This window comes from Paroedura picta, chromosome 10 (genome assembly GCF_049243985.1).
Source record: "Paroedura picta isolate Pp20150507F chromosome 10, Ppicta_v3.0, whole genome shotgun sequence".
Taxonomy (NCBI): Eukaryota; Metazoa; Chordata; class Lepidosauria; order Squamata; family Gekkonidae; genus Paroedura; species Paroedura picta.
The window spans coordinates 55,474,036-55,497,002 of NC_135378.1; the positions used below are offsets into that span (position 1 = coordinate 55,474,036).

At 41.8% G+C, this 22,967-nt stretch overlaps 1 protein-coding gene across 9 annotated transcripts in view; it reads left to right on the forward strand.

Annotated features, from left to right (window-relative positions):
- The window catches only part of ELF2 (E74 like ETS transcription factor 2), a 42,307-nt gene that overhangs the window by 15,601 nt on the left and 3,739 nt on the right, over positions 1-22,967 (forward strand). Inside the window, exons 1-4 of one of the 9 annotated variants that reach the window (XM_077300271.1) lie at positions 4,455-6,037; positions 18,335-18,448; positions 20,642-20,815; positions 21,615-21,704. In XM_077300271.1, coding sequence (XP_077156386.1) covers positions 5,980-6,037; positions 18,335-18,448; positions 20,642-20,815; positions 21,615-21,704 — 436 coding nt within the window. In that variant the 5' untranslated portion in view covers positions 4,455-5,979. Of the gene's footprint in view, positions 1-4,454; positions 6,038-6,305; positions 6,325-18,334; positions 18,449-20,641; positions 20,816-21,614; positions 21,705-22,967 lie in introns of those variants that run through there. The other 8 variants (XM_077300268.1, XM_077300273.1, XM_077300266.1 and 5 more) reach the window with 8 other exon arrangements.

The window sequence follows — 22,967 nt, forward strand, 5'->3', positions numbered from 1 at the left end:
AATATCTTGGAGGGCCCACAACCAGCCTGTGCTGAGGCAGCTGCATTGATTGCCAGTTGCTACCCAGATCTGGTAAAAGGCTTTGGTTTTGTTCTTCAAGGCCCTTTGAGGTCTGGGACCCACATACCTGAGGGACTGCCTGTTGCCCTATGCCCCCCGCATAGTGCTGGTTGTTCCCGGCTCCAGGGAAGCACGCCTGGCCTCAACCAAGGCCCGGGCCTTTCTGGTCCTGGCCCCTACCTGGTGAAATGAGCTCCCAGTTGAGCTGCAGGCCCTGCAGGAGCTCTCAGCATTTCACAGGGACTGCAAAACGGAGCTCTTCCGCCAGGTCTATGGTTGAGGCCAGGGTGGGTGGAAGATCTGATTGGGGCCCCCTGGTGCTAAGCAACGTTCGGCCATGTGTCATTGATGGCCACCTCTCCCTATTCCCTTGTTTAGATATGTGTCTGGAGGGATCAGAGAATTGAATAATACTGCCATATTTTTTATTTGTTTTGATTCATTGTACTTTATTGTTGTAATAGGGTTTTAATGGGAACAATTTGTAACCCGCCACAAACCATTCTTGGGAGTGGCGGGAAATAAATCTAAATAATAATAATAATAATAATAATAATATAACCATTATTATAGACAGGAAGGCCTGGAGGATCATTGTCCATGGGGTTGCGATGGGTTGGACACAACTTCGCACCTAACAACAACAACAACAACAACAATGTAACCATTTTTTGCAGGGGAATATTGAATTTCTAAATACACTCTTGTGCATCCCCATTTCTTGGCAGTTGAAGTTGGCATATGGCATTAACAGAATTTTGGTTTGAAATGGGCTATATCCAAAATTACTGCAAGTTGTACTCCACCAGCAAAATGGAGCTTTCCTACTTTCCCCATCTTGCCTCCAGAATTCAGGGAACCTCCACAAACAGACTTGAGTGGTGTGGAAGTCCTAGGAGGAGCTGGTGAAAATCATCCCCCTCCAACTGGAGTGCTGTATTTGGTCCCAGTACTAAACAAAAGTACTGAGAAATTATCTGTATTTTGTGCAAAATCAAGATAGCTGCAGTGAAAAAAAAGACTGCTTTAGGTAACTGAAGTAGTTTTACAAATTATCCATCCATCCCATTTACATTTGAACCTTCATAGTATAGTACAATACAACATCTTGGTTTGAAATGTATAACATTTTTAAAAGTGAGAATTTGTATAAATTTTCGTAACATAATTTAATGTTGAACAACTTGGTGTTATCACTCCAGTTTGGTGTTCAACAATGGGACTTGGTTTTACTGCACTGCTGATTCAGATTCTTTTTTTATTAGTGCAGTTTGGTGGTTGGGAGGGACCTCTGAGCTCTGGTTGGTGGTAGGCTCACTTGCCTCGATCGAAAACCTGGTGGAAGAGCTCCAGTTTGCAGGCCCTGCAGAATTGTTTTCACTCTGGCAGGGCTCTGATGTTGTCTGGGAGCTCATTCCATGAAGTGGGGACCAGGACAGAGAAAGCCCTGGCTCTGGTTGAGGTCAGGCAAGCTTCCCTGGGATCAGAGATCACACAGTTTGTTGTTGTTGGTGGAGCGTAGTGCTCTCTGTGGGGCATAAGTGGAAAGGCAGTTTCTGCCCCTTCTTTCCTAACCCTACTACTTCTGCCCTATAGCCTCCTTGTGGTGGCTCTGCGATGTATAATTTCTATATATGAAAGTTGCTTTAAATACTAAATCAGCTGTCACTGAAGAAACACATATAATTGTAAGTTGCTTTTTGACTTTGGGGGAACTGTAGGATGCTCTGTTTTGGAACAGATCCAGTAGAAAGCTTTTCCTGACAGAAGGAATTCCCATCAATGGAGTGTGAATTCTTTCTCTCTGCCCCCTGCCAATTTAGGCTGCATCCCCAGATGTTCCTTGAAGTGATTCCTCTGTTGGCAGGGCAACAGGAACAATGACAGGGGAATTGTCAAAAACTGTCCCATCTATTCTGTCATATTTTCTGCTGGACCCAAATGATGCATGAAACCTTTTGCATAAATCTGCAATACTTGATTTGGAAGAAGAAACCTTGATACTGCCATAGTAATTCTTATATTTAATGAAGGAGAAGCAGATTTCCCATGTAGATCTTGCTTGCTTTTTAAAATATCAATTTCATTTTCTCTGCATGCTTAGTAGAATTAGTATGTTTAAGGTTTTACTACTCATAACTGAACAGTGCTGTTTGAACTTCCATATGGTAAATATGGTGCAAGTTTTCAGATTCTACTTGAATTTTGTGTGTGCTTATGTAAGACCTGCATTAATTGTATGTAACTTTGTGTATAAATAGTATTTAAGTGCATTCTAGCATGTATGTTAACTATAACAAGTGAGGACTGTGAAGACTTCTGGGAGGGAAGAAGACATTCTGTTTCTCCTGAGTCTTTCTGCCCCATCTTTCTCCACCTCCCCGCCCCACTTTTTGCCATTGTTGCTGCAGTTCCTACTTTCCCTTCTCTTTACCAGCATTCACTACCATTGGTTCTGCTTCCCTACTGGCTCTGACTGTTTTGTTCCATCCTTCATCCGTACTTCCTTTTTCTTATGGCTGCTTCCAGATTCCCCTTCCTTCTTGTTCTCTCCCCTCCACAAACTTCACTGCCCCCCTTCCTATCCCCAGCAACTACTTCTGCCCTACAGCCTTTTTGTGGTGGCTCTGTATGCAGATAACGCAGCTCAAAATAGTTTGTGGCCTAGTTGCTCCTCTCTTCCCAAGCATCCCTTGAAAATGCAAGGTAGACTGCAGAAGTTGGGCAATAGATCAATTCAGTGATGCCCTTTTCTGCACTTTTTAAGCTCTTCACCAATGCAGCTGCAGAAATAGTACCCCTTGAATTCTGCTAATCTCCTTGCTGCCATAATTGCCTGCATGTATTTAGAAATCATGGTTTATTTACTTTCTCCCCAGCTTTTCTTCCCAATAGGGACCAAAAGTGGCTTACATAATTCAGTTTTAATTTTAAAAAATATATTTTTTCTAAAAAATTGGGATTTTTCTTTGGATTTGCTGGACTTTATTGGCAGCCTTAGAGCCTCTTGTGGCACAGAGTGGTAAGGCAGCTGACATGCAGTGTGAAAGCTCTGCCCATGAGGCTGGGAGTTTGATCCCAGCAGCCGGCTCAAGGTCGACTCAGCCTTCCATCCTTCCGAGGTTGGTAAAATGAGTACCCAGCTTGCTGGGGGGTAAACGGTAATGACAGGGGAAGGCACTGGCAAACCACTCCGTATTGAGTCTGCCATGAAAACGCTAGAGGGCGTCACCCGAAGGGTCAGACATGACCTGGTGCTTGCACAGGGGATACCTTTACCTAAATAAATATGTAGATGAATGGGACTAGGCAGCAGTGCTGAAAACTGCTGTATAGTGTTTGCCTAAATTCAGTGGGATTTGTTTTCAGGTAAGCGTGCTTATGGTTGCAGCTATGACCTGCTGACTGGCACTACTTGTTGCTGAATTAGTTTTGTTTAATTTATACAACTTCCTGGAGGATAGTGACATTAATGCTTATTTGTGATAATAGCAATTACCTTTGTGCCCTGCTTGCAAGTTTACCAAGGCATATAATATAATGCTGGGTCAGATGGATCTTGGCTTGATAGAATAAAGCATGTATCTTGTGGTTAAGGGAACTCCTGTGGAACTATCTAGTATAACATTAATGTTCAATACAAACATGTTTACCACCTCAGCTTTCTTCTGACTAGTGTTCTAGATAAAATAACACCATTAATATTCACCCAACTGGTTTAATAAAGCAATTCACAAACTGCAGACCATTGGCCTGGATATTCCATTGCTGGTTGTCCAAGAGGAAGTGGTAATTGCAACAGTAATGATGCAGAGTCTGGAAGACATACGGCCAATTATCGGGATCCCTTTCAGCTCACCTCATTTTTGCGATATCTCCATATCATATAAAACAATCCCAATATACCTCTAAACTTTAGACATATACCGCTTAAGAAGAGCATATCTGTAAGCCTGTTTAAACACCTTCCCTGCAAATGCAACTCAGGGCAGATTTCTCCAAATTCCTGCTTCTAAGAGACTGTTTTTGTGGGTGTGATGTTCCTGACTAAGTTTTTTATATACTTATTGAATGTTCTAGGTTTGTTCAACTGCTTCGTCCTTTAGTAGGCTACTAGAAAAAAAATTAATTGTTCTGTGTGGATGAGAAGCATTTGATTAATGTAATATTAAGCAACAAAGACCCTATGTTTACTGTGATAGTAGCCAATATATTGTTGGCTATTCTCAATCATAGTCATGATTTCATGAACTCTGTAACTATTTAAATGTCTAATTCTCCTTCGGGAGCAGAGAACATCCACAGAGTGGGTTTTGCCACCAGCTTGTCAGGGAGGCAGGAGCTGAAAAGAAAGCCCCCCCCCCCAGTTTCAGTCCTGCGCCATGGCAGCCCTCTCTCCCCAGTTGTTCTGCTTTCCCAACCTGGGTTTTGTGAAACCCTGGGGTTTCTTTATAGCCCTAGAAGGGTTTCTTGAATGACTGGGAATTAATTAATATCTAACAGTTTTTAAATCTGTTAAACAATTAAATCTGTTAAACAATTATGATCATACATGGTCATGTGAACCTATGCTCCCCTTTCCAAAATGGCCAGTGAAGGGTATGGAAGGTGTGGGAAGGGGAGGGGTGCTGGGGGTGTATGCACACAGCTATGCTTCCCAACCATATTCTGCACAATTACACCACTATCTGGGGTTTCTTGAAGCCTGAAGAATGTTTCGGGATTCTGAATGATAAAAAGTTGAGAAAGGCTGGTATAATTCTTTCACTATGTTGTCTTATATATGCCAATAAAAGTACTCTGATTCTGATAACACCATCAATAGGCATGGCCTGCCATTTGAGGTTAGGTGTCTGGTTTACACATGCAGAACAATGATGTAGAATACTGAAGGCGTAGAGTGGACTGCCCCACTGCAGCCAGTGGATTCCTCTTTTGAATGTTCCTCACCTCACCATGGATAAGCTTTGTCGTGCCTCACTTTGCTTGATATCTGCAGTAGGCTTTAACAAAGCACAACGTTCCAAAAGGCGAGCCTCCACCTGTACTCTCATGTGGTGCGTGCCACTTTACCATCTCTGTCTCTTGGATGTGTAAACCAGTCCTTGGCTTGGTAGGGTCGAAGGAGGCAGTGCCACTTGCCATGCTTGTCACATCTGTGTGTCTTCCCCATCAAATGACCGAGTTGCTGACTGCTGCTGTTTAGATAACAGGGCTTAAAGGAGAGCTGTCAGTCCCAGGTCCGCCCTCGGATCCCAGAAATCCTCAACGCGACAGCCAAGACACTGGACTACACTGCAGGGGGCAAGACGGCTTTTTCCAGGACAAGGAAGGGCGAAAGACGCCGACGAAGGAGCGAGGCATCCACCTGGCGAAGAGGTCAGCACTCCGCAGGAACACAGGAGCGCTTCGTCGCCGGCAACGAGGGGTCTGGCCAGCTCCTGCCGCCTGCCTTCCTGGAGGACGAGGAGGGAAGCGAGCCGAGCGGGCCCTGCGCCGGCCTCGTCCAAGAGCGACTGGCAGAAACCCGGGGAAGCCTCCGCAAGATGCCGTTTGTGGTTCCAGACGCGCGGCTCTAGACTGGAGGAGGAGCGCTCGCTCGGCACTTCCTGTCTCCGAGGCCAGCGGCGGAAGGATCGCGCGCGGGGGAGGGAGCGAGCGAGGAGGAAGCGCTCCTTTGCCGTTACTCCTTCCTTGCCGCTGCAGGCGGAGAGGTCTTGCGCGGGAACGAATCGCGGCGCGAGAGAGCTCCGGCGAGCGGGAGGCGCTCTTGGCCGTGCGTTTGTAGCGCGCGCTGTGCGTGCGCGCACGCCGAGCGGCAAGCTCCCGCGTGCGCGCGGCCGAGCTGGAGGAGCCCCTGCGGGTCAATGCGAAGCCGCCGCCGCCGCCGCTGCTGTTGCTCGCTCCAGCGGCATAAACATGGCGACTTCCCTGCATGAGGGGCCCACGAATCAGCTCGATCTGCTCATCCGTGCCGGTAAGCGGCGACGGAGAATGGCTGGCCGTCTAGACCGGGGCGGGGGCGGGCGGGCGTCTGGGGGCGCGGGAGGGGGGGAGCGAGGGGGCCGGGAGCTGCGCACGCTGCTCTGTGGCTCTTCCCGGGGGCGGCACTGGCGCTGGGCTGGAGTCATGGGCAGCGGGCGAATCCAGGAAGTGGTCAGTGCGGCGCGTGTAGCGCGCGTTATGGCAACCTGACTGGGCTGCAGGGCCCCGGGCGCTCGGCGTCCGCTTGCTGCTGGCGGGCACAGAAGCGTGCGTCCTTGGGTGCGTGTGCGCGTTGCCTCCGCTGCGCCTCCTTTTGGAGCGCGAACCAGGAAGAGCGTGGTGATTGTTATGCCTGCCCCTGCGCCACGCCAGCCCCGGCTGCCCGATCGCGGTGGCAAAGGGCTTCTCTTCCTCGTCCGCGGAGCCCCCTCCCTCGGGTGGGCTACAATGGCCTCAAGGTCCTCCTCCTCCTCCGCCGCCCTCCCTCCCCCCCCCCCCTCCCTTGGCGGCGCCTCTTGTCCTCTAAACTTTGTTCCATGCTGGGGGGCCGCGGGGGGGGGCTGCGTGCGGGGGGGGGCGCCACGGGCCCCGGGGGCCGCTCCGTCCGCGAACGGACCTCGCCGTCCTTAGCGAGACTGTTTGGCCGCCCCCCTTCCCCCATAGCGGAAGCGCGGAGCTCCCTCAGGAGCCCCTGTGCGCGGGGTGGGGGAGGAGGGAGTGACGGGCTCCGCCGACCAATCAACTGTCAAGCGGGTTCGAAATCAGAATGCTGCGGTCTCCCTTGGGCGGGGTTAGGAGCCATCGGGCCTATCGGGCTGAGGCTGGGGTGATTGGCAGGTCGCGGTGGCGCTGACAATGCAAGGACGGAATTGGAGGGAAGAGGAAGGATTGTAAATACGGAAGCGAGGGCGGGGCTGGAGGAGGGGGGAGACAACTGCATGAGCTTTATTATAGCTTTTCAATAAACGACCTGTCCTCCGGGTAGGGTCGGTCGCTTCATGTGCAGATAACGTTTCCAGTATCCTTTCTATTTATTTACTGGGTATGTTATTGGCCAGCCAAGCTTTACTAGACTCTGCTCAGCTATTGACCCTTGGAAGTCGCCTTAACCCATCTCCCAGAGCAGTGTAGAGAACTGCGTTTCCACGCACAGGCAGTTAGCCATGGACATTTGCGATCGCTACCCATACCCACATGTTGCCATGGGAATCACATCTACAAATCAGGATAGGTAGTCGTGTTTGTAGCACTAGAAAAGAGCACGAGTCAGACAGCACCTTGAAGACTAACAAAATTTGTGGCCAGGTATATGAGCTTACACGAGTAACTGTTCACATCTTCATTTAAAATGATTTTCCCCTGATGTTTCTTGTCTATATTGCTTTAGGTACCCATTTCAAGTGTGAAAGAACTGCGTTTCTTGACGCGTAGGACATTGCAGAATTGCATGGATGCACAGGCTCTTTGGGAAGGTGCAGGTTTTTCCTCACCTTGCATTGCTTTGATGAGAAGGCTTTAAAAAAGGGGAGCTCTGTGATATATGAGTTATCCCTTTTCATCCTTTTTGCATATTGATTGGTGGTGCTGAGGGGAACGTTCAACACACACCTATTTGGGCAAAGTTTTGCAACGTGGCTGCATGTATTTAAACAATAGGATTGTGCTGCTGTAGATCTTTTACTTTTTTAAAAATCCAAAACTGCTGTCAGTGCCAGAACTAGTGGAGCACATCCACTTTTTAGGAAAGCCACCCAATTAGAGAGTATTTTCACTCTTCGTTTACATAATGTTGCAAACCTGTACTTTTATATATTTATATAAACAAGGGTAGAAATAGGGCCAAAAGACTTTGTTCCCCTGAGTCTTCACACTATTTTTCTCCTGTACAATCAAAGAATTGTTCTGGAAGGGATGGCATTATACTGGGGGAACAAGCATCATAATCCCCGAAGCTTATTGCCTTTTCTTGGTCTTTAAACTGTAGAGCAGGGGTAGTCAACCTGTGGTCCTCCAGATGTCCATCAACTACAATTCCCATGAGCCCCTGCCATCTGGAGGACCACAGGTTGACTATCCCTGCTGCAGAGGATCATTTGTGCATTTAAGGATCCCTGAAGCAATCAGGCTTAGATGCTGCAGGCCATATAAAAATGTATAATTTCTGGAAATTTTGAAGCCATGGACAAAAATGGGGAGGTTTTTTTTTTTTTTTTTAAGGAGTGAGAACAGACATGTTTGAAGAAATCGAAATATATAGAATATTTACCTATAAATTATAAACTTATTTTATTGACTTTATAACATAACATTGATTATGCATAACTGTTTTTAAAATTGTACAATTTTGCATGGTTTTGGGGTTCAAAAATATAAATGTTTTCGTTTCCTGTATTAGAACATTGAAAATATATACCAAATAATTGAGAGAGAGACATTGAAAACAGTAAACTCTTTTGTAACCTAATCTCATTAAACACATTGTAGCATATTGTTACCAAAATTCACATTCAGACAAGAAATATGCGATTAAAAATGTTGTATGTCTGCAGTGTACACAGGAATTCTCATTATCTAAACCTGTGCATCGTCTTCTATACACATTTTCATATTGCACATTTCAAAAAGATAAGTTTTGTAGTTTGTTTGGGTTTTTTTGCATGATAATTCTAGCTATAGAAACTATTACTTTGTTGTTAATTTCATTTATTTGTTATTTTAGCAGTTCCTTGAAATCAGTTTGTGGACTCCTCAGTTTAGGTGCCAGTTGCAGCTTCACGTAACATTCTTATTTTACTAATGTAAGGATTGATAACTTTCACCACATTGCATGCCTTCTATCCCTTGGCTGATCTACTGCCATGAGGCCATGGAATGTTTACAAATACTCTAACTTCTTGAGAGGAGTGGGTAAATATAGAATGAGGGAAATAAAAGGTCATTTGGGTTGGGTAATTTCTTCCATGGAGCTTAGATTCAGAGGCAGCTATGTGTTCTTAGGTGGGAATGGAATGGTAGACTAACAGAAATAAAGTGTTAGACAATTTGAGTGTTAGGAAAAGAGAGAAGGTAGACAGAGGATGGGGAATGAAAGACAACCTGGGAAACACCTCATACAAAGAAACAGGAAAGACTGCTGACGGAATGAAAAACAGGTAGATGTATAGGAGAGCTGTGGCTAAATGAAAAATGATTGGGGTGAATGGGGGTTGTGAAGCTGAATTTCATATTGCTTTGGAACAAACAGGCAAATATTTGGGTTCATAGCTCTGCTTATATATATTAACCTGGTTTTGAGAATTTGTTGCCTTTTGATATACTTTGATTTTTAAAGCATTTGTAATACTTTGGCATTGAGAGGTCTTTAGAAGAATATTATTGTAAACTTTTTTGTTCTTCATGGTCATTGAAAATATTTTGCACATTTTTATTTGAGGACTTATAATGAGAAATTCTCACACTATTTTCTCAAATCTAGGATCTCCGAATGCATCTATTGTATGTTATAACGGGAATTAGATGTTGTTGGGTTACCAGATTTCTGTTTTACATACCTATTTTCCACACTAGACTGCTCAAGAGCATAGCTAATGTGTATCAAGAATCATCTGCTTAATTGACACTCTATCTTGATGCAATTTAAAGATTGCAGTCTGATCATATTTCCTGGAAGTAATTTCCTTGAATTCAGTTTGAATGAGGAAACAGATTCAGGTTGGCCTTCAAATGTACTTTGAGGAAGTAGATTAAATTTAAATTATTGTGATGGCGGTGATACTTGGTGCCTCAGGGTTATATTTTGGCAGTTGTTTTTTGGTGGAAAGTTTAGCTGAACTTTTTATTTGTGACAGAAAATTGATATGCCACCTTTCCAAAGAACTTGCTTAAGTCTGATTACAAAATAAAATATAATAAAATAGTTTAAATTAGCAATATATTAAAAACCCAACTACATTTTAAGATTTAGCAGCATGAAGTGAGCCTCATAAAACCATTCTCAAGTATCAATTCCTTAATTAATAGTCTGATTAAAAATATTTTGGCCAGACTTGCCAGATATATTACTATTTTGAGGGGGGGCATGGAATTGGGGTTGCTGTAGGTGGGCAGGTAGGTGTACGTTTCCTGCATTGTGCAGGGGGCTGGACTTGATGACCCTGGAGATCCCTTCTAACTCTATGATCCTATGGTGTCTAAAAGATAGTTGTGTAGGCTTCAGGTTAACCTCAAGGAGAAGGCATTCCACATATTCCCCACTACTGACAAAAGAGCCCTGCCTCTGGTCACCATCTACCTTAACTCCTGGAATCTTTACGTTTGACCAGAATTTCTAGAAAACAGAGCAGCTAATTCATTTCGCAAAAAGGGTTGTCGCACAATCACATACCTCTGATTTTATTGTTCTACTTCAGACCAACACGGCTACTCATTTGAATCATACCTTGATGTGGTATGCATGTGGTGACCATCATGCACTTTTAACATTAGAACACAACCGCTGGAAAACTGTCATGCAAAGGAAAAGTGGTTTGGGGAATCAGCTGCGGATTTTGTTTGTTTTAGATTGTGAAAGGGCTGGGTTTGAACATTAATGGGCATTGGTGCAGGCAGTAATAGCTTTTTATGGCCTGAATCTTACTTTATTCCTAAAGGGTGGGAAATGGATAGGATTGTGTTTCTGCCTTATGTTAGCCAGTGTCCTTGGCAACATGTGGACAGCTTCACAGAGCCAGTTCCCCTTGTTGTATGCAAGTAATATTGGTGGCATGCTGATATGTGCAGCAACGTCATCACCACATTTAATGCAGAGACTCCTGGCATTGCTTCCTTTGTAACAGCACTTAACAATTCTTTGTATTTATTCATTCATACCCTGTATTTCTCCTCAGTAGGGACCAAAGCACCTCACCTCATTCTCTCCTCCATTTTATTTTCAAAACAACCATGTGAGGTAAGCTAGGTGGAGTTAGCTTGAGGGGTGATCTTGGGCTAGTCAAACTTCCATGGAGGAGAGGGGATTTTGGCCTGGATCTCCTAGACCCTAGTAGTCTGGCATTCTGACCTCTCCTCTCACTGGCTTTCAGTAGTATTAACTTCACATTTATCCTTTCCAGTGATCGCTTTTGACTCCTTGTTGTGTCTAAATGTTTAGCAAAATAGTGATTTCTATCTCGGTTGTGAATTGCATAGAAAATACATCTTCTGTACAGGTATTAGGACAGGGAAAAGAGAATGGTGCCATCTGCTGGGAAGCAGGATTTGAACATGTCTGCTATTGCTACATTGGGCTAGCTGCCACAGAAGGGAAAATATCTCTTCTTTATTATCCTTCTAATCTAGACTTTGGAGGAAGTGATTGGAGGAAGAGGACAAGCTGCAGATGGTGCCATGCAGTTGTGGATACCTTGTGTGGGATAGTACCAAAATTTTGTTTGCCTCCTTTTCCAGCAGACACTCAAGGTAGCTAACGGGAACAATAAAAGCAATCACAGTGATTAGAAGAGTTTAACCTGTTAGTATCTTCAGTAGTTAAAAAAATACATTAGTAGTTTATCATTTAAAATTAAACTAAAGCTGTATGAAGGGCGAGGGGAAAAATCAGTAAAAGGATTTATTTAAGGCATTTTTGTGCTGCCTTTCCACCTGATCAGGGTTCCAAAGCTTTGCACATAGAAACAAAACATCTGAACAGTTAAAAACTATCTTTTAAAATTGTGAAATGATTCAATTTTTAAAAAATCAGAATTAGAAAGGAGGGCCAGGAGAGGTTGTTGGAGATATGCCAAACAAAAGAGGCCTTTACTCTCTGGCAGAACACACTGATTAAGGGAGACCCAAAATCCTTAATCAGTGTGTTTTGGTGCCATGGCTGAGGAAGCCCTTTCTTGGATCATTGCTCATCTAGCCTCAGATGATGGGTGCAACCAAACTAGTGCTTCAAAGGATGACTGGAATGAAGGGGCAGGCTTGTGTGGGGGAAGGCAGTCCTTTAGGTGTGTTGGTCACAAGCTTTAAAGATCAATACCAGCACCCTAAATTAAGCCTGGAAGTAAATTGGAAGTTATTGTAGGTGGAATAAGACTGGAATTATATGTTCTGTACAATGCATTTGAGTATGAACAAGCAGGATGAATTTTATACAGTTCATGAAAGCTTACAAAGATGAAATTAGGGAATGTCTCCTTGGGTGCTTTGGAAAGGCCTTCTTTCAGAGAAGCTTGCCTTAATTCTGAAGGTCCAAGGAACCTCACTCCAGAATTGATAAAATGTGCCAGCCAATTACTTGCTCCCCAGGCTACCAGTCTTCCTTCCTGTTGCTCCGCCTGGCTGCAGGTTCTTGTTCTCCAGCTTACTGGGTGGGGAGGGAGTAAAGCCAAGGCCCAAACCTGAACATCCTTTTCTATATTAAGGAATAGGGCTGTGTTTGAACGGTTCAGGAAAGCAGTTTGTAAAGCAAACGAATCTGTGGACTGTATATCTTTGTATTATCTGTTTGCTCTGTTTATTCTCCTCTCATGTCATCACTTTTCTCATTAGGTTAATGCCATTTTCTGCATTGTTTAAAACACAATATCTAATGCCTTAGGCTTTGTTTCAGATGTCTGTAATCCTAGTACTCTTTTACAAACAGTCAAAGTAGATGTGGCTTTCAGGGAGGATGTCAAGAGTTTTCTAAACTGTGGAAGCCACTATTTATCCCACTGGAAAACTTAGTCAATGATAGCTACTAGGGTTGGGTGCTTCAGCAGCCGAAGCGCCCAGCCCTAAATTGTAAATTTCCCCAACAGGGCAAATAGCTCCCTGGGCTGCTATTAAGTTAGGTAGAGTCTGCCTTGTGTCACTGCTTCAGTTTGTATAATTACTTTCTTCTCCTGAAATTCTGTTCTTTAGTCATATTCTGGGGAGTATGGTATTTTCTGTTTTTATGTGATTAATTCCGATGTGTCACTTTTTCTGTACAGTGAAAACATGGTTTTGTAACTTGTGTATTAGGAGTGACAATTGGGAAATTGAGTGCCATAAGACAGGTTAGTTGTTCAGCTGCAAATATCCTGGCATTTCTGTACTGAATAATCTCAATTATCATGTAAATTATCGAGTAATGGTATCTGTTTTGACTTATCAATATCAGATGGATACAGGCTCTTTATTGATCTGCTGTTCTGAATGCTGACATAGTTTAGCTCTTTAATTACAGACAATTGCTGAACCTGGTTTACAGCATTCCCATTATAGTTTTTTCTTGATTGTGCTTTACAAAATCTAAGTTAAAAATCTTGTTTTGTGTATGTTACTTAGTTTTGCCTCATCTCTGTTAGATTTGACTTCTGTCTTACTTACTGGTAGATTCTTACATATAGTGAATTATTTCTAGCTATGTAAATGTCTTGGAATAGAACTTAAGAGGATAAACCATAATGTGAGCCCAGTGTGCGTTCTCATTTTTAAATACTAGAGAAGAGATGGCAGATACCATCAGTCTTTGCATGTACAAGCTAATGGAACTCTCTGTCTGGGTCAAAGGGCACTGTACTCTAGAGATCTGTGCTATCCTGTTTCCTGCTAATTATTTCAGGTCATTGTTTACTTCTCCACATTTCAAAAAATATTATAATTTTTATCAGCCTTCTGAGATGGTGGTTACGATTACATTTTTTAGAGCAGGGACTGGTGTTCTGTCCGATGATCCATAGTACTAGGGTTAATTTTTTTCAGGGTCTGGTCTTCAAGAGAGCATAGCATGCACTTGATATTGCTAGTATATGTACCAGCTCCATCTTTCATGGCATTCTCAAGCCACCAGCTTCCTTGTTGTGAGCAATAATCTCTAGTAACACTTTGTAGGCCTTGCCTTTCAGCAGTGGAAAAGCCTGATTTGCATATGCAGCTATTTAACTACTTCCTGCAACTGGAAAACTGTTGAAATATTTAAATTTATAATATTTCAGTTTTCATACTTTTTTTCCAGTGGAAATGCAAGGTCTCTTACAACTTTTTTCGCCCTATTTCCACTCTCACCTAGTAAGTTTTCTTGGTAGAGTGTGGATTCACACCTATATCTCCCAGATCCTGGTATGATATTTCACCCACTACACCAGGCTGGCTCTCTGAGAAATCAACATAGCTTCCTTTCTTGCCAAACAATTGTAGTGAACTAGATCTCATTTTCTATTCACATTTTCCAGAAAACTGGTATCTCTAGCATAGGTAATGTTCATGTTATTACAGAGTCAAAATAGATGGTCCCTAGCTTAAAACTGGGGATGAGGATGGACCCTTTGTGGTCCACATACCGTATTTGCTGGCGTATAAGATGACCCCCCAACATTTCCACTCAAAATATAGAGTTTGTTACATTATATTACAGTACCTGTCATTGTCACCATTGTAAGGCCTCAGCGCAACTGCAGGGCCTCCAGCCTGCTCCTGCATCGCCCTGTGACCGGCACTAGTGTGCAATTGCGCATGTGCGAGCTCTGCGTAGACAAGGGGCGGGCTGGAGCGCCGCTGCTTCCCGGAGAGCAGAACGGGCCGGTCACGCCGAAAAGGCTGGCACCCCTCTCTTGCTGCTGATGCTCGCCGCAGCCTCTCTGATGAACCGCTGCGGCCGCGCTAGATACCGCGTGATACTGGATGGTATGTAGAATGAGGTGGGCGGGCATTGGGAGGCCACTATGGCCACCGGGTGGGCATTGGGAAGCCACTATGGGCAGCTATGTCTATCCCAACTGAAGTGCACCCGGCGTATAGGACGACCCCCCCACTTGGAGGCATGTTTTTCGGGGGGGGGGAAGTAGTCTTATACGCCAGCAAATACTGTATGTCAACATTGAAATAGGCCATATTAAGTACTTTTAAATTCATGACGAGGCAGAGGTGATTCAGCTTAGATAGGATGAAAAGTAACCAAATCAATGATTTCAGCTCCTTTTTTTGGCTTATTCGAGCTGAACTGCCCATTACCGGCATTCGAACAATCCAAATCAAGGTGGCTGAATTGTAATTTGGCCATATAAATGCTCCTCCCCCACCCTTGCTTTTTCAGGCAGTGCACCTAGCAGCTGATGACTGGCACCCAGCCTGCTCGCTTTAAATCCCTCCCAACACACTGCGAAGGTGGGGTGAGCATTTAAAGGGAGCAGCCAGTACACCAAACAGCTGATGACAGAAACCCACCCGCACCCTTTAAATCCTTCCTCAGTTGGGGAGGAATTTAAAGGGAGCAGGCAGGATGCCTGTCATCCTCAGCTGTTTGGCAGGCCCTCTCTTTTCCCTTCTCAAGTAGCAGAGGTGCTGCTGCCTGGGAAGGGGGGAAACAGAAGCATGCATGCAAAGAGCCCTGAAACGTTTCAGCTTCGGCCAAATCAGAAAAGGTGAAGGGGTATTCGTGCATTTCAGATTCGGCCAATCATTTCCGGCCATATTAAAAGTGGTACAATTTTCTATATTTATTTTGTACATGTCTATTCATGACTGAACTTCAGCTTCAGAGGTACCAAATTGAAACTGTCTGGGGTGGATGTTGAACTACCTAACTACCCTGTCCATAAGCATATGTCAGTGTTTGTTTGTTTTTTAATGTCAAAAGCCTTCTAAAATTTCTGGAAAGATACCTTAATAAATATTTTGCAATACAGGTATTTCAAGCATGAGGCAGGTATTCTCCTAATGATTGAATGCAACAATCTATCGTGCAAGATCACAGCTGTTTCCTGGGTTCTCTTCTCTTCAGAAGTGTTCTCCAAATTTAGATCAGGGGAACTACATGGACTAACAGCTACTTGGGTCAGGGAGGCTGCAATACGGATGGGGAGAGAACCAAGCTACCAATATAAGAGAGAAAGTGACAACAAAAAATAGTGGATGACTACTGTTTCTGTATCTAGATTACAAATGCAAGTTTACAATCATTCTGCAACACAAAAGAAGCCTTAAATTTAGGACTTATGCTTTCAGTAGGATTTTACAAAGACAATATTAATCAGTTTTGAAAAAAAGAAGTTATAAACACTTATTAGAGATAAAAATATATAATAGCCACCTGTTACATATCACCCACATATGAAGGTGTATAAACATGCACACAATCTCCAGTTGCTCTTTCCATTTATGGAAATTTACTCAAAGCTAAAACACTCCAGCTGAGCTGTCAGCATCAAAGTCTATCTTTAGAATAAGCAGGGTCACCAATCCCCAGTGCCAGTAAGCTAATAAGGATTTAAGTAGTGTTTCTCTGCTGGAACTTCAAAAGAACTATCCTATTACATCAATATTCTAAATTAAGTTGGTGACAAGGAAGAACCCCTGTTTAAAAAATGAAAAAGGCTTTTGATCCTAGGAACCAAGTCACATATGAAACCCTGTGTTTTGGTACTGGTTTGAAATGCAATATCATGGAGGCCATGCCAGTTGGCAAGAGATTTAAGCATCTCTTTACATGGTAGAATGCCATTTCACCAACTAAGCAGCACGAGAGAGAATACTTCAATTGGGGGAATACATCCATAAAACAAATTCTAAATGTCACCTACAAATTATTTTTATTTCTCTTAAGTGGAAGCTAACAGGGTCATCTCTGGTTAGTATTTGGATGGAAGACCACCAAGGAAGTCTAGGGTTTTTTACACAGAGACAGATATTGCCAAACCAACTCTGAATGTCTCTTGCTTTGAAAAATCTGTGGGGTCTCCATAAGTCACCTGTGACTTGATGGCCAAGTATGTTAAGACTTGACAACTCATAATATATTTTCCTTAAATTGTTTTAATCTTAAGGAAGAAATGTCCCTGAAAATGGAATATAGTAGTTTTATCACATAGAAAGTGTGTGATACGCCTATTTTATATAACAGTAAAATGCTGAGCAAATGCAGTTTTAGAAATGAACATTTCTAAAAGAATAGAAGGAAGAATAGAGTGATGCCTTCACTGCCTGAAACATCATCGGCTCAACGAAGTTGCCATGGACTATATTCTTACTATACACATTCATGACCAGTAATAAAGCAACCCTTTATGCCTATCACATGCACTGGCTAGTCATTGCTGGGACCTGTTACAAAACAGTTTCTAGTATTTACTTGCTGAGTGCTTTTGTTCATCTGTTATCTGTAAGTCCTTGTATATTTCAAATGTACTTAATAGATGCAGCTATTGTTCCTTAACACCTTTGCATAGAGAGAGAAATGTTTTGAGAAATGACAGAGAAATGGAGCCCTCTGCTGGTCAGGGTCACAGAGGTGTGGCTCTACACTTACATCATGACAAACTACTGATAAAATATTGGATAGCCACGACAAACTTCTTTCTTTGTACAAACCAAGTTTCTGTATTGGGTTTTAGAATTCTGGTTTGTGTGGAGGGACAAACTCCAGTTTGCACAGACATCATAGCAAACTGGTATTGAATTTTGAGCTTCCATTTGTGCTCCACATATGAGGAGAGAAGGAAAGTGGGCATGATCATAGCAAACACACCATGCTCCTTCTCATCACAAATGGAGGTTTATTATGATATCTGAATGTTGTCCGTAATTCTTGGCCAGTTTCTCTGGCTCAGAGCCCCTGTTACCTCTTCTGTTAGGAGAGGAGGGCTTAATTCTGTATAGAACACATGCATTCTATGCAGAAGGTCCTAGGTTCAGTCCCCATCATCTCCAGCTAAAGTGATTTCAGGTAGGCGATGTTAGCAAAATCCTGTCTTTACAGATACCGTGGACAGCTATTTCCAATCTGTCTTGGCATAAGGTAACTTTATACATTCACAAATGGATAGTTATTTTTTTTAAAAACGTGGTAGTTAATTCTTTAATTGATTATGCTCACCATTAATTTATTATAACATAAAAGCACCTAGTAGAACTTGAGAACAAAACAGGTTTGGCCTGACATGAAGGGAGGGATCAATTCTTAAATGTTTTCCTTAACCCTGTACATTTCATAGAGAGAAGCCTGGACTGCTGTAGTAGGGTCTGGACAGCCAGGTTTGAATTCTGCCATGGAAACTAACTGGGTGATCTTGGACCAGTCACTCTCTCAGCCTAACCTACCTTACAGTGTAATTGTGAGGATAAAATGGATGAGGGGAAATCCAGGTTGTAAGTAACTTTCGATTCCCCATTGGGGAAGAAAGTGGCATATATAAATGTAAATGAATTTGTAGCTTTTAAACATTTATTGTAATGGAACTTTTAAGATTTGACCAATGGATACTGACCAATTTTTGGGTCATGTCACATAGCTGTTGTCAACCAATATATGTGTGTGATGGAGTTTACTTTTCTCTTTATCCAGTGGAAGCATCAGTTCATGGCAGCAATGTGCACTGTTCCGACAAGACAATTGAAGCAGCAGAAGCCTTGCTTCACATGGAGTCTCCAACCTGCTTAAGAGATGCGCGAACTCCTGGTATGTCAATAATACAGAATAGTATTTTGGACAGTGGTTTAATTTGCATTCAGTCAGAGCAGAACTGAGCCCTAAAGGCTTTAATTTAGTTGTGGGAAGGACTGAACTTCTTCCAACTTTCCTGAACCTTCACCTTGCCAGCTTTGATACTTTCTTCTGGAAGCTAGTTTACATATCATGCGAGAAGACTTGGGAGTCTGGCTGTGGCTTCATGTATTACAACTGCTGTTTGGAGCAGCTGTTGCACAGGGTTTATGTCAAGTAGCTTCTGTATGGCAAGTATAGTGTCTGGAGTGACCTTTGTTGACCTCAGAAGGGAAAGGTTGTTTGTAGATTGTATTTACAATATTATTTTTTTACAATTATTTCAGTTGCATATATTGGGTATTAAATCCTCCTAAAACTTGGCTTAGTCAGTTTGAAAACCATAGACTGATAGAATAGAATGTTAAGACAGCTTAGTTTTAATTTTATTCCATTCCTAGAAGTGTTTCTGAACTGATGGAATTAAAGCGTGGAAATCCAATCGAAATACATGTCTGACTTAGTTCAAGTGACTATTGGATTTTTGCATTTCTGCTTGCTCAAAGCTCTTTGGGCATACATACATTTGTGCTGGATCCAACCTCCTACCTCAGTCCAGACTCCATTGTATTGCAGGGTAGTCAAATGTCCTATGGAAATCTAATATTAGTCAAACCTTAGAAGAATTGGAATAACAAACTGCTGACTATGCAGTAATGGCGAAATTGATGTCATATTTGAAAAAAAATAGATCATTTTTGAAATTTGAGGGGAGATGGAGTATATTATTTATTTCTTCAATTTCTTCAGTTTATTATGAAAGTATCAATTATGAAAGTGGGGAATAAATTTAGAATGAGAAACAATCTGCATCTACAACAGTGTATAAATATAGAGCAGTGTTAAAGCATTATGGATAACAAAAATTCAAAATATATATCTAAAGAATTGGAATTCAAATAATATTCTTTATAGTTTTTTTCATTGTGAGATATATAACTTTTTTGGATTTTGAGGTATTAACAGTCATAGTTAAGAAAATAATATAGTGGTAGGGGACTAGTTTGGGAATTGTAAAGATTATGATGATGAGGATGTTGGGAAATTTTTTTTAGCCTGTTTTATATAACCTGAAATGTATTGCAATTTTTGAATAATATGAAAAATATTTTTAAAGACAGATGTCCTACCCCCAAAATTTATTGGGGAGTGGGAGAAGGCAGGTCTTTTAAACTCCTAGAGATTGCATCTATCTTCCAAAGCCTAGTTATTTTTTTGTTGTTGAGATCCACTCCTTTTGCATAATAACTCACATCAATTCTACGGATGTGATAAGGTCACCTTTCTGAGTGGGTACATAGCTGTATCTATAACTTTTAATAATACTTACCTAGATCTGTGGTTTTTTAAGTCGTATATACCCAATATGTTACACTGATTGGAGCAAAAACAAAAAACACCACTTTCATTTGTAAAACTAGGGATTGCATTATGCTTCTATTGCTTCGTTTTCAGAGAGAAAACTGCTTGTATTTTTGATATATAGTTTACTGGTGTACAGATGACTGTATTCTAAAATGAAAAATGTTGTAGACCTGCTTCTGTATGCATTCTGCTAAAAAAGGTATAACCCTGTTCACCACCCAAAAACTGGTGAATGTTTTTAATTGAGAATTTCTATTTTTTTAAAACCTATCTTAATTTATCTAAAGTCTATGGCTTGTATCTACACTATAAATGTTCAACTAGTTGGCAGAAGCAGACACAAAGTCTCATGTTCAGTGAGGGGGGAACCTGTATTGAGGCAGTAGGGCTGGGCAAGATTGCCCCTTCTCCTTCTTCTGTCAGTGGAACTATGGTAGAATATGAGGAATTTACAAATGAAGAATGTTGAGTCTCATTTCAAAAAGTATGGGCTGTAAAGTTTTCATATACATATTTTACTTCCGACCAACAAGAATTATTGTTTAAAAATTAGGACCAAGAATGATTTTAAAATATTAGGACAATGTTGTGTCACAATAGAAGTACGTATCATCCAACATGGGATACGATGATTTCTTAAGGCCTTCGACCAGCCATCTATACAATATTTTTAAAAGTTTCTTACAATATAGAACATACTAAATTATGCCTCAAAGCCTCACCTTATTTATTTGCTTTCCTTAGTGGAAGTTTTTGTCCCTCCTTGTGTGTCAACTCCAGAGTTCATTCATGCTGCAATAAGGCCAGATGTAATCACAGAGACAGTAGTAGAAGTATCAACTGAGGAGGCTGAACCAATGGATACATCTCCTATACCAACATCACCAGAGATCCATGAGCCAATGAAGAAAAAAAAAGGTACTTTAAAGTCAGGAACTTCAGAGTTTATGCATTTTGTGAACCTTTCTTTATGTTGTCTTTACCTTCCACCAATGAAAACAGTAAAACAGCAGATAGTGTCATTAAGCCACATAGACACTTATCTGTTGTTGTGTCACTTTGTGCCCTCCGGGCCAGAACAGTATCTAAGAAGTGGCATATTTCCTACATAGGTTATTACTTGGTTATTAATAACTTGATTTAAGGAAAAGTGAGGTTGCATATAATGTTGTAAACAAGTCAGATGACATGTTGAAGCAAGAGCCTTTTGCCTCTTCAGAAATGGTCTTGATTGAACCTACAGATGAACGTGAACTGTCTTTGCTTTATTTTAAGGAGAATTATGCAATAGTTGCAGGAATATTGGTTCAGATTTGCATACTGCCATACATGTTTCAGGAAAGATCGTTTCAAGTTACATGCACACCATCAGTGAGTGCCCTTTCTGTAAAAGAGGAATGTTCATGACTGACTTTTTTGTAAGGATATGCACTAATAAATAAATTAATGGATGAATGATCATCATCGTATATAATTAGTTTACCCAGGGGAGTGGTTATAAATAATGTACCTGTCAACTACATATAAATGAAATAGATTTTTTCCTTAAAAATTCAATGCTCAGATAAATTGTGACTTGCAAGATTTGCTTATTTGTCATTATCAGTTGGTCACCAACAACTAGTGGCCTATTTACATTTGGATAAAGCCTACCTTGTGAGGTTACCCAAACTGTAAAGTAGGTACAGGTTTCAGCCTTTCAAACTGTTCTTTGCAGCTGGCCGAAAGCCAAAAACTCAAGTACCATCAGCCATTTCCAGTTCATCTCCAGACTTGGGCATAAAGAAGAAGCCAAGAGAAGGCAAAGGTGACATTTGTGTAATAATTCTTGCAGAACTGTGAAGTACTTAGCAAACACACCTTAATTCTTACACAGCGGAAAAAGAACATCATATACGTTCTTGCTTGCTGTTTAAAAGGTTGTCAAGGCAGCCTATCGTGAGATCAGGGTTTTTGCGATTGTGATGGCTTGTTTGCCAAGCCAGAAAGATGAAGTGGCCCTTGCAATGAGGAAAGGAAATGGCTCAAGAACAGGAGGAGCAGTATGAAATGGGCATTTTCCTTAAAAAAATTATTTACATCTGTGTCTTACTTGATCAATTGATCATCAAGGCAGCTTAAAGGAAGCTAAATCAGTAAAACCCATGGGAATGTCATTACTGGCAGCAGAGTGACTATGATCTGGTTCATAGGTGCAAGAGAATGGCTTTGAGATGTTTGCAAGCCACAAGGATGTCTTTTGAATGGCTGAATATGTTAAAAATCACCTTTCTTTTTGTGCTGCTAAGAATCAGGGTAGTGTTCCAAAGGACTAACAGCTCTAGGGACTTGTATAGAATTATTCTAGGATTTATTGGATGAAGAATATTTCATCATGGGACATTTTTCATTGTACCTATTTTTCTTTTAGGCTTACGTAGTTGCCCCTTATTCACCAGCTAGCAATAGCGGTTTATGGTATTTCAACTTGTTTCTTGAGGCCTGGACAAAGTCATAGGTGACATTAATTTGTCATTGTGTTGAATATTTCCTGATATTAGAGATGTGTGAATGAGAGAGACAGCAGGAATGAGCCTTTAGTTTACTGGTACTGCTGTGTGTGTTCCTAAAATCACTGCATGCCACATGGTTATAGTATGTGTATTTCAGTGGGGTAGCCATGTTAGTGTATTGTAGTAAAATTAAACGGAAATTCAGTGGCACCTTAAATACTAACAACATTTATATTTTAGCATGAGTTTTTTTGTGAGTCAGATCTCACCTCCTTTGATAAAATGGAAAGTATATGTATTCAATCCAGAAATGGGGATGACCTTTACAATGTCCTTGTACAATATGACTTCAGTTAATGGTAGCGAAATATTTATATTGTAAGTTGATACTGACTCTTGTGGAAGATTGCCCCCTGCTGAAATGCTAGTAAATTACAGCAGTGGTCTTATACTGTGTTAGATATTTTGTAACAATCTACAGGAGGATCTAGGAAGTTTTAATTTAGAGAGTTTTGTTTGTTTTAACTCTACATGTACACTGAATATTGCTTTGGGAAAGCAATTGTACCTCTGCTTAA